The sequence below is a fragment of the Aythya fuligula genome, chromosome 5, assembly GCF_009819795.1.
Source record: "Aythya fuligula isolate bAytFul2 chromosome 5, bAytFul2.pri, whole genome shotgun sequence".
In the NCBI taxonomy this organism is placed as follows: Eukaryota; Metazoa; Chordata; class Aves; order Anseriformes; family Anatidae; genus Aythya; species Aythya fuligula.
Window position 1 is genome coordinate 40,616,107 of NC_045563.1, and position 12,005 is coordinate 40,628,111.

Sequence of the window (12,005 nt, forward strand, 5' to 3'; positions counted from 1 at the left end):
GCCATCATGCTTCACGTCAGAATTTAGCATGTAAGTAAAATTCATAGTGCTTCAAATCTCACATGAAAATATTTGTATGAAGAGAACAGTGACTAATTTTATTATTCCTATCTAACAAAAATGAGATTTATTTTAGTCGTTTTTCACTAGATATACAACATGAAGCAGGTGGCAGATAAACTTAAAAAATAATAATTTAAAAGTAGTCTCACAAATCCTCAGAAGAAAAACAAAAACCACTTACAAACAACAAAACCACCTCAAACCCAAAAGATAGTACTATGGTGCTGTTCCTATTTAACAAGGTTGCTACACACTGTAATGCACCTATGTTATATATTTCTCATCAATTTTTACAGTTTCCACTGATTAAATATATATTGACTCATAAAGTATTACCATTACATCAATTGTCAGCAGATGCAAGAGTATGTCATTTAAATATTAACTATCATATAAAAATGGCAGCTTGATTGTTTGGAAGCAGTAATCTGGGGCTGGTTATTGCCACATTTCCCTAATGCATTAGGCAGCAGTCACAAAATGCATTGCCTTTCTTATATACCTGCTACTATGAAATCAGAAGCAGATAAGTTCTTTGTATATCATCTCTTCCTCTTAGATTTAATTCTTATTTATTTCTGAACTGCAGAAATCTTTGATCTGAATTGCAAAGATGCATTAGTATAACATAAACAAAGATACGCTCACTAGAGTCAGAAATTATATGCATAATCTCTAAATCAATGGGAAAAAATATACAAAGAACCAGTATATTACTATATTACTTTGTGCTTGAAACATTTTATGACAGTTCCCTTATAATATGGGTGCAATATATCATGAATCAAGTTGTTTACCTAAATTCTTAATGAGATGGTACTTCTTTATGTAAAGTAGTGAGAACAGAATGTATTTTAAGACCTATTTTTTCCAGAAATGTTTAAAAAATAAAGAAAAAGCTACTTATCACTACTAATATAAAATAAATCCTTTACTCTATGCTAACTGTATGATCAGGATATGTGGACACTTCACAGACCATTAAAACCTTCTAGTAATTGATAGGTAATCGCTCATTTACTAGATGCAGCAATGTACATGAGAAAGAAACCATTCTCTTACTAATGTAACGTGTAGAACTTGCTGCTATTGCAACACTTAATGTTCATAGTGCCATATCATTTTTAATGCAAACACTCATTTTCTGCCCCCTTCTTACATTTTCTATTAAAATGCAGCACAAAAACAGCATACATTTCATTCTATCCCTTTGAGGGTTGCATAAGCAGTTCCATGGAGCTATTGTATTGTTATTACTGTTGTAAATAAATATTTTAGAACTTAAGAGGTACATTTTTTTTTTCTCTCTAGGAGGCTTGCCAACACACTTTCAAACTTTTTACATCTTCTTTGAGGTAGCTTTAGAGAACATTTCTTAATGCAAAGAACACCTTCCTTGCATCCCAAGGTAGGTTCATATTCTAGTTAATGAACAGCATCAATACATTTGTCAGACTTTAATAGCAACAGTCCCAAACTTTTCATACATCAGCTTTTCTAGGACATGGCTATACTGAAGAATTTATTCTGCTTAATTGCTTTACTCTAAGCAGTCCTCATTAGCCATCCTCTAACTTGTATGGACTGAAATAAAAGGAGTCAAGAAAATTAACTGTTTTAACCCTTCCAACTAAAAAAAAAAATAATCTTAAAATAGGGTTTGTTATTAAACACAAGGAAACAACAATAATTGATACAACTTCATTTAATCAAGGAACTTTCAGCAAATTAGCAAGAACCTTCAGTAAATTTGTGCATTAAAGATCTATGTTTTGGCTGAAATTTCCAACAAAACAGAAATTCAGAGTTTCTCACACATTCTCATTTAAGTTAGAAGACTAATTACATTAACTGATTTATTAATAAATGAGGCTTTTGTCTAATTATTATAAGTACTAACAGACTGGGGAACAATTTTAAATGTCTAATGTGCCTGGAAACCATTTTTTTTAGGTTAATTACATTTCTCAGTAAAGTCACTATAGATATGCCCCTTAGGTTTTACACTGGAAGATTAAAGAAAAAAGTGAAGATTACTACCTCATTGGCCAGCTCCAGTAACACAGGGGCAGCTGCATTTTTCATCACCCCATTCAGGTACCTAGACAAGACAAAGACAGGTAATTCTGTAGTGGCAAGAAAAGGCCAGTTAATACATATCAGTATCCCCTGTGAGTCTCTTCATTTAGGGGAAAATACTCCAGTGCAGAGTATTTGATGAGACATATTTTAAGAAATAAGTATTTTAGACAATCACCAACTCTCCAGCATTGACTCCTATTTATTCATCTGCAAGATGTATCAAACTCAATTAAATCATTGGTTAAAAAAATAATAAAAATCAATAAATCAATAAAACAGTCTTAAAAAAAAAAAAAGTGGCTTAATATCCTACAAATAACTTATACCTGTATTATTTATAGATCCATAACAGACAAGAAATCTCTATTATTCCCAGTAAAGATTTTGGGTTCCATCTGATCTTCAACTATGCAGGTGCAAAACACTGTACATCTTATTCAATTTACTACTGTGCACAAAAACGTACACTCAAAAGTTTTATCACAGATTTTATCAACCAGGGTAATAGTAGGTAATAGTTTGCATACTAAAGGCTTATATCACTGAAATCAGAGTCTAACAATTAAATTATTATTGTAAAAATATTAAAGGAAGAAATATTAAAAGAAGAATTAGGATCTATAAAGGATGACAGAAAGTCCAATACTCAGGATCTGCAGGGAGGAAGTTATATTATTGGAAGCCACTTTGTGTTTTGTAGCCATCTGGAAAAGAACAATAGTTATCAACATTTGAACCTGCTCATTTATCGTATCTTTATTCATATAGCAAATCATTACTGACATCATTAGAAGGCCACAGCCTTTCTACCTCTGTCATTATCTATCTATCAGAAGCCTCTCCTGCTCATTAGTTACAGACTTTTTTTTTTTTTTTTTTTTTAAATCATGTTAACTTTCTGTGAAATGGGTGTAAAACCTCTACACGAAACTGCAGAGGATGAGAGGCCTGTTTGCTTGCAAGTTATTCTGGGGCTTAATGAATAAAGGAAACAATACAAGCTTATTGCTGTAACCTTTTTCAGCAATAAAGGTAACCTACGTAAAAACACAAAGTAAGTTGCCTCATGTGTACTTAAACACTAAAAAGCTTATAATGGATGGGGGGAAAAAAACGAGTTCACAAACAAAATAATTAACCAGGAAGAACTGCTTGAGACTACTAATGTTCTAAAACATGCATGAAGCTGATTGAATGCCAAAGCTACCTCTAATAACAGAGTAATTTTCTCTCAGTTATTTCCAATGCTACTAGCAATTCCATTATGGACTAACAGGTTTCACATGCTGATGGCAATACTGTTCTGAAAAGTTCATTGAAACTTCTTGTAACTTGGCTTTGTTTGCCCAAATTTAACTAGTCTCAGCAGAACAGCATGAACTACTCCACTCAACTGCAATTCTACCTGCTTCTAACAGGGACCACTGGAAATGACTACATTCAAAAATAGCTTCAGACAGAGAAAAGCAATAGAAACACAATTATCTGTTTGTATGTGGGAGGGAATAGGATGGAGAATACCACGCACACTGTACAACTGATGGATGCTACAAAAGAGTAGATCAGAAGATATGTGTCATGTTTATGCTTGTAGCATTTCAAACTGGTTTCTGACTCAAGAACACTGCCACTGCAGCTTACAAAACCTACTACGCTGTAAATCTCCTAAAACAGGACTGAGATGAGTTTTCTAACTATTAACCAGAACATCTCTGATTTGAAAATGTGCGTTCTACTTGGCCATGCTAATATATTTGCAATATGAAAAACCCAGAAATAGCATAAAGAAAGATTTTTCCTACCACCACCATATAGCTTCATACATAACGCATCAGTTATGTACTGCTATCATACTTCAGACAGTGCAGGAAGAGACAGGAGATAGATCCTCCTACCTGATGGGAACCAAACATAATCATACCTACAACCCTACTGGTGCTCTTAACATTTCTACTTTGCAAAAGCAAAACCTGGTTCTGTGTTCCAGGTTTATGTTAATGGAACTGGTAACACTATCATCACAGAAACATTTTTACACAACAATACAACTACTAAAATAAAGAAAATCAAGCCCCTAAAAGAACACAATTCACACCAGATTTTCTAAACCAGTGTCTAGTATCATCAGGCTGCCCTTAGGTTTTAAATATATGATTTTGCAGAAGCACAGAGGAGTTAATTGTTTACAAATGGAGGCTTTTTGTTCATTTTCCTCATTCATATAGATTAACATTAATCATAAATATCAGACATGTATAATCACAAGTATGAACTCACTTGCCATGCAAGCTCTTCAGATATGTCAGTCTACAAAGTAATATTTTAATTGCATATTTTTACCAGTTATCATTATGCCCCAATTATGTCATTGCAATATTTTAAGTAAAGCTTATGGAACTAACAGACAAACTATAAGATGTAGCAAATATTTTATTAGCTTAAGATGTAAATAATTGTAGAATATTGTAAAAATAACATAAAGGTTTTCATTCTCCCTTAAAAGCTATTTCTGACACTTCTGTTGATAAAACAGGAGTGATCTAAAAATTGAAGCTGGCAATAGACTAATTTAATATGTAACTTTTTGTAATGTAATACAACTATTGTTTTTAAAAGTACAAGCAACTGCAACAGAAGAAGCTTCCTCACTGCAAGGAATTTATCGTCAATGTTAGTCTTCATACTGAAATCCCATAATTAGAAACTATACGCAATATATAATGGACATTACCACATACGCTCTAAAGAATAATATTTGCTTATTTGGACTTAAAGCCAAGGAAGTGTAACTCTTTTGATAAGCCTGACCAGAACCTGAAAATTTTCTGCACTTTCACTAAAAAAAAAAAGGTTAATACAAAAATTGTCTTCATAAACTAAGAAGCTAATTTACTTGTAATTGCCATAGCAAGTAGTAGTTACGAAGATACTCTTAACTGAGGCGGGGAGGTCATACCTTTGGTAGTAAGTTTCAACAGCTTCAGCAGTGTGATGCTTGGCATGTGTTCTTTTGATTTGTTTCTAGAAAAACAAAAGAAAAACAAATGCTCATACAAATGTGTCATAGATGAAAACACAGAAAGCATGACTGTCCAAACACATGCTTCTTGGCTACGCTTTGATATATAAACTGAACTACTTTTTTAGATTCTATACAGAAATGATGTTCAATCTACCTATTGAATTGAATGTCTTCAGACTGTACTGCAATGTACCATATATGTAAAAGCCAATAAGGTCACAATAATTGAATCTAAATAAGTATACTGAAGGCTGCAGAGGGCAAAGAAAAACTTGTTCTCTCTTTCAACCTTTGTATTAATTTTCCCTCAATTCAATTCCATCTAAGTCTGGTGCACTCTAGTTTTACAATTCAATTGGCATTTTTAACCAGGAAGAACATTGCTTAAAAACAACTTATTTGAAAAACTACAAAAAGTAATTCCATAGAGACTTGCCACTTGACTGACATCTGTCATCTCATGATAAATGACTCCATTTTCTGCCTCTCTTGCCTTCTGCCACTCCGGCAATGGTCATTTATCATCATCTCTGTCAGCAATGGAAAGCAGCACTGACAGTGCAAGTCAGCAAACATTTAGCACATGGAACCACGCAACACAGGGAAATTATTATTGTCAGAATAATAATGGTTTAGCATAATTTATTACAGGTCCACCAAATAAGCAAAGGCTAGATGTTATTAGACAGATGGATGGGTAGGCTTGGCAGCCATCCACTGAGACTCAGGCGGTACTTGATGTGGAAAAGGGAACATCCTCCAAACCAATCAGAAAGCTGGCAGTTCAATTACAAAGAAATAAAGGGACATTCATCATTCAATTAGGCACCTGTCAACCCTCACAAAGGAGAAAACTTCTAACCTGGTACTCCTGGGAGAAGATGCTCAGCAGAGTGGACTGCGATTGACTGGAACAAATAAAAGAAGGACAAAGTTAATTACTGGAGTGCACTGCAAAGAAACAAAAGAGAAGGGAGCTTCAAAGGTAGGCCTGCTGCCCTGTAATCTAACAGAACATGAAAACAAGTGTGGAAAAGTTGTTCCAGATGAACACCTCAGACAAAGGCTTCCTGCTGCTAGGTCAAGGAGAGAGCGTACGAGGGAGGGGAGGAAAATACAGCAAGAGTTTCAAAGCAAACTAGCATATTGTTTGGGTGATTCTTTTTCAGCTTCAGAACCTGCGAAGTCCTAGCAGTAGCAGGTACTGGAGTTAAAAGGGAAAAGACAAAAAGGAAAACAAAGCAAAATTTCCATTAATAATTGATGGACTTAAATTCCATCAGCAGTTGGGAACATACTGCTTGCTCATTGGCAACATATTGAAATTCATTTTGTTAGCAGCAAGGGAACCTCTTCAGTAGCTGTCTCATATTCAGGTTAAAAACTTCCCTCTCTGTCAGAAGTAGCATATGGGACCACTGGAACATTCCCACTGAAACTGATGTGCTTTGAAAATAGAAACTTTCACAGCAGGAAGCCAAGATTCCCCGGAGTCGGTCATTTCCAAAAGCTGCCATAAGCTTCATTCATCTAAGGCTCCACTCAATGTCAAACACCTGGCAATGAAGCAACCTGGAAAGCATTCTTCCCAAGTGGGAATTTTTCTCTCTGAATTGTTAACATTTAGAAATGGGACAAGATTTTTTTTCCCTCTGAAAGGCAATCAATACCACACCGCTACTGTTTTCAATTGTCCTCTGTGGATAGATCTACTTCATCGCATCCTGAATACAATTAATTACTTCTGATATATTTTCCTACTACATGCAACTTGAACAAATTATAGTCTCAATAAATCAAGTTTTATGGTACAGCAAAGCACTATGAATAATTAACATTTTCTCTGTCACAAACTTACCTACTAAGGCACAACATAAGTAGTTCAAATATTCTGCAGTGTCTAAAGTCATGCTCTTCTGCCAGATTTCCTGTATGTGAGTTTAATGCCTGTATTACATCATATTTACATTTAATGTATATATGCTCTCCCTATTTGAATGGCCTTTCTCCTTGCAATTTTCACTCCTCAGGGATACTAATTTAAGATAAGTCTGACTCCCTTTTTGAAAAGGGAAGACTGAGGTACTGAAGGTCTAAATGGCATGTTCAAGTTGAAACAGAAGGTATGTCTATGCAGCACAATAGAAAGTTACCTCTAGATCAACTAGTTGAAGCATTATGAGCAAAGTAACCAGGTTAATGCTGTGCTATACAGTGAGCTTATTAGTTTTGGTTATTTGTATCTGTGCTTCCAGCATCTTTGCCACAATACCGTAGCATAGGCTTGTCTGCCCAGCAGCACATCTGTGACAGCAGTAAGGTGAGCCTTGGTCTCTGGTATCTTACACGTGAGAATGTCCTCCCCGAGTACTCACTGACTGAACGTTAAAACTGTAGAAGAATGGTAGCAATATAACCCATCAAATATACAGATTAAGAAATTTACAGAGAAATAAAATTTACAGAGAAACAAATGACAATATAGTCAAGATTTTAAATATTCTTAAATATACATAACTCATCACAGAGGCTAAGAGATATGTACCACAATGCCTCCCCAAAAATGTGCATCATTCAGTTATTACAACCTTCGATATACAGATGTGATCAGTAAAAGGTGAACAAAGGAAAGAAATTAAGATTACATATACACACAGGCAATATACATATGCAAGGCTATAGTTTTCCAAGTTGATTTATTTGAAAAACACACAAAAAAATAACAAACAAAAACCCCTGCAGTCTATAAATAAGTTGGATACATATGGCCCCCTAATGGCTCTCCACGTAACTATTATTATCTGGCAGATTTACATGATCATAATGGTAGAACTGAATACAGACAAAAGATTCAGAAGCAAAACAACAACAAGAGAGCAAAATCCAACCAACCAAGCAACAACAAAAAAAACAGGACAGCATTTAACTGGATTTTTGGTTTGAGTTCTCCCCCTGATACACCAATTTTGTATTTTTAGACTACTGCCTGTAGAATTACTATAGTTATTGTACAATTACCTTAAAACGCTCATGATATATCAAAGAGTTGAGATCATTATCTCTCCTACACACACACATGGCTCTTGTCCTTTTGTTCCCTTGGTGTCCCTGAATATATCTTTCTACTTCAGTTTACTCCTATGCTTCCAACTGTTCAGATCATTTAAGACTTGCCACAAATACTAAAAAAAACAAAAACCTTCAGTCCGGAAACTGAACAAGTTGCATATATACTAGATTACAGCACAAAAACATTACAGCATTGACGGAGAACTACTTTAATAGTACCATTCCAGGAACATCAAGCCTTACTACCAGATCTTTCTCTTTCTCCAAGAGAAGTGGATTTGTATCTTCAAATGGCTGCTTCCATGTTTCTTTTACTATACATAGTTTCCCTATTAAACACCAAAAACACTCATCTGCCATTTGATGCTTCCTTGCCACAGTTTCATTGCCACTGGCAAAATGAAATGGCTGGCAAAATGAAAACTGCCTGGCAAAATGAAAAAGCTCCTTAAAACACAGCTGGAGGATCTAATGCAAGGTACCACTGATAGCAAACTCAAATATCATGGTTTTGAAAAGTTCGCAAAAAGACAGTACAGTGTACTTGGAGACAGGACAGAAGTCATGAACATGCATCTGCATTGCAAGACATTAGCACAAAAAGACCACAGAGCAGCTGATGCCAACAGTTCAGTTTAATGCTACGTAACTTATTCAGGGGGGATCTATCAAGTGTATACAAATACCTGCAGGGAGGCTACAAAGAAAACTGAGTGAGGCTCTTTATAATGTTGCCAAGTGGCAGGACAAGAGGCAATAGGGCACAAGCTGAAACACATGAGGTTTTGTCACAACACCAGGAACTTGTGAGAATGACTGAGCACTGGCACTGGAGTTACAGAGTTAGGGGCTATGAAGTCTCCCTCCTTGGAAATGTTTAAAAGCCACCTGGATGTGGTCCTGGGCAGCCTGCTCTGGGTGGCCCTGCCTGGGCAGGGGGCTGCAGCAGACTTCCAGAGGTCCCTGCTAACCTCCCACTATGCTGTGGTTAGTGCTGAGTGCCATTAATGCTACAGAAGCTGCCAAATGCCTAGGGCTCTAGCCTTCCTCTGCAAGATTTCAAAGCTGCAAAAGAGCAGACAAATTAATATTGCTAAGGTATTGAGGAAAACAACCATATCTTAAAATATCTTTTATTCAAAATAAAATTTCAGTGTTCCATTATTTCCTCTTACAGAATAAACTTCATATAAAAGCATAAAGCCTCATGGTTTACTGGATGACTGAGAATATATAGACACGTTTCTGTCAAACAAGCGCCTTGGTTGAGAACTGACTGTAGAGCCATGGTATGGACTTACAGATTTTCTAAAACAAACAAACAAACAAATCCCAAACCCATAATTCTCAGGACTACCTAGTTTAAATAGCTGGTATATTTTCTAGTAAACCAAGAAGGCTTTCCTCGTAAATTTTGTAGGAGCCACTCTCATGGAAACATTTCCTTCTGCAATACCAGATGCTAATGGAGATAACTCCCAGAACTCCATTCAAAGCAACCAGCCTAGCTCTTGAAATACCCTTTTTCTTGTACAGCAGTATCTGTAATGAACCAATTTACCTTTTGTTACTCTGTTGATATTAGTGGCATACTTCCATCTGAATGCCTGATGTAGTTTGTGCTCTTGTCAATACAGAACCTGATTTATGCAGAAAACAGTGTGAAATCTAAAACCTACCCAGCACTACAAAATGTTCATGTCTTGTTTAAAGAAAATAATTCTTTAAAAATACTGAAATGTTATTTCTGGGTTCCAAATGATATAAAGACATAAAAATTTGCTTTTCATGTAAAAAAATAAATAAATAAAAATTATTACAGCTTTCAAATCCCATCCACGTTTAGAATGGGATGCCCAAGTCAGACCAGAACATGCTAGAAATAAGTCAAGCTAAAAAGACAATTGCAGGTCTGGTGCCAGAAAAATAATATGCCTTTCAGTTATTTAACATGTAAGAATAAAACTTAGACTAGTCTCTTCTAATGAATCCCAGAATCTGATAGAGAAGTGCCATAATCTCTGGAGAATGTTTGCAATGAGTTGCAGTGAGTATTAACTAGTAATAGATAATATGCTGACACAGATCAGTGCTTCATAACTACAGATGACACAAAATTATGGCCAAGAAGCAGCTAGTAAGGACCCAAAGATTTTAACTGGATCAAATCAACGTCTCTACAAAGTATGCTTGCAGGTCTAGGCAAGACTTGGAGTGCTGTCCAACTTAGTATTTGCTACTTACTAGAGCCTTGCCCTGAGAAAATCCAAAGATGACTTCTGCAATTATTATATTATCATCCCTTTCAAATAATGAATTGTTTAGGGATAAGATAAAACTTAAACTTCCCACTTCATTTGCTGAAATTTCTCAATGTAAAATTTTTGGTACAAAAACGAGTTTCTACTTGTTTCATCTCTTCACTTCAAAATGAATTTCTTTTTCCTCAACTTTAACTCCACACTTTTTGCCCAAAATAGCACAACTAAAAATGCAGCTTTACATTTCACGTATTTTATAATGGAACAACGGAAGACTACCTGAACTGACCAGTAAATAAATAAATAAATAAATAATCAAGGGTAAATGTGAACTACAGTATTTAACCCAGTAATAATTCAGACAAGTGGAGACATGCAGGGGGAGAACAAAGTCCATTATGAAACAAACCAATGTAATACATATTATATACACACCATTTGTTTTGTTTTGTTTTGTTTGTTTTTTCCCTAACACACTAAATCTACAAAGAACATACCTTTATTGCTTCCCTTTCACAAAATGGAACATTCCACCTCAGGAAGATGATAAACATAATGGTTAAAAGACTGTGTGTGAGGATAGGATCTGCATTTCCAAAATTCAGAGGCCTTAATGTGTGAAATCCCACAGCAACACTGTCAAAGGTTCTCTTGGAAGAGCATCCAACAGTGTATCTTAGCTACTGTAGGAATTCAGGTATAGAAGAAGTTGTTTCTTTCCTTCCACATTCTTCAGCATGAGTATGGAGTGCTAGTCATATCCCTTCACGAAATGTTCTGAAGCAGACAGCAAGAGACCCTCATTTCTAGTAACCGGAAATGAACTTTTTCCACATATAATAAGTTTTAAAATATTTTTGCCAATGTGATATTGATCTTTAAAATATAAGTAATAAATACAACTGAGGCCTAGAATTGTATGATGCTGCCATGCTGAACTAAGTATCTATGTGAGGAAAGAAATATATGATTTTGACAAACTTAAATGTCTGGAGGTGAAAGGAGAATAATTGCAGTTATCCTAAAATTTCAGAATGTGTCTGAAATGTGCTTTTCCATCGTTAAAGACATGAAACAAAGCTGAGCATATTCATTCTCACCTTCTGTGCTGCAAACTCTTTGCAATAGGAATTTCTACAGAAATCCATGTTTGCATACTGCTTATCACTAACCACTCGATTTCTAAAAACTCCATCAATAATTATAGCGGCATTGGTTCAAATATATAATACATACACAGATGTGTAAAGCCTCCATGGCTTCCTAGAACTGCAAGATGTAGGCTAACAAGCACTGCAGTTATGCCTGTAAATCAACTATATCCAGTCTGATGGTGAACTTCCTTTGTGAGTGAAGGTGACAAGAAGTGAATTCTCAGAATTTCTTCCAAGTGTCAGGATGGGAAGAAGGCTTCTTAACCATCTGAATGTGTCCACATGAGGATCTAGTAAGCCTCAGGAATAACAAAGGCTTACTAAGATTTGAGAACTGCTATGCTGACACAAATC

At 35.4% G+C, this 12,005-nt stretch overlaps 1 protein-coding gene across 10 annotated transcripts in view; it reads right to left on the reverse strand.

Moving 5' to 3' along the window:
• The window catches only part of C5H15orf41 (chromosome 5 C15orf41 homolog), a 128,271-nt gene that overhangs the window by 96,110 nt on the left and 20,156 nt on the right, over positions 1–12,005 (reverse strand). For all 10 annotated transcript variants that reach the window (XM_032189341.1, XM_032189340.1, XM_032189348.1 and 7 more), the window contains exons 2-4: positions 6,030–6,075; positions 5,102–5,166; positions 2,104–2,164 (exon numbers count right to left, since the gene is read on the reverse strand). In XM_032189341.1, coding sequence (XP_032045232.1) covers positions 2,104–2,164; positions 5,102–5,166; positions 6,030–6,075 — 172 coding nt within the window. The remainder of the gene's footprint in view (positions 1–2,103; positions 2,165–5,101; positions 5,167–6,029; positions 6,076–12,005) is intronic.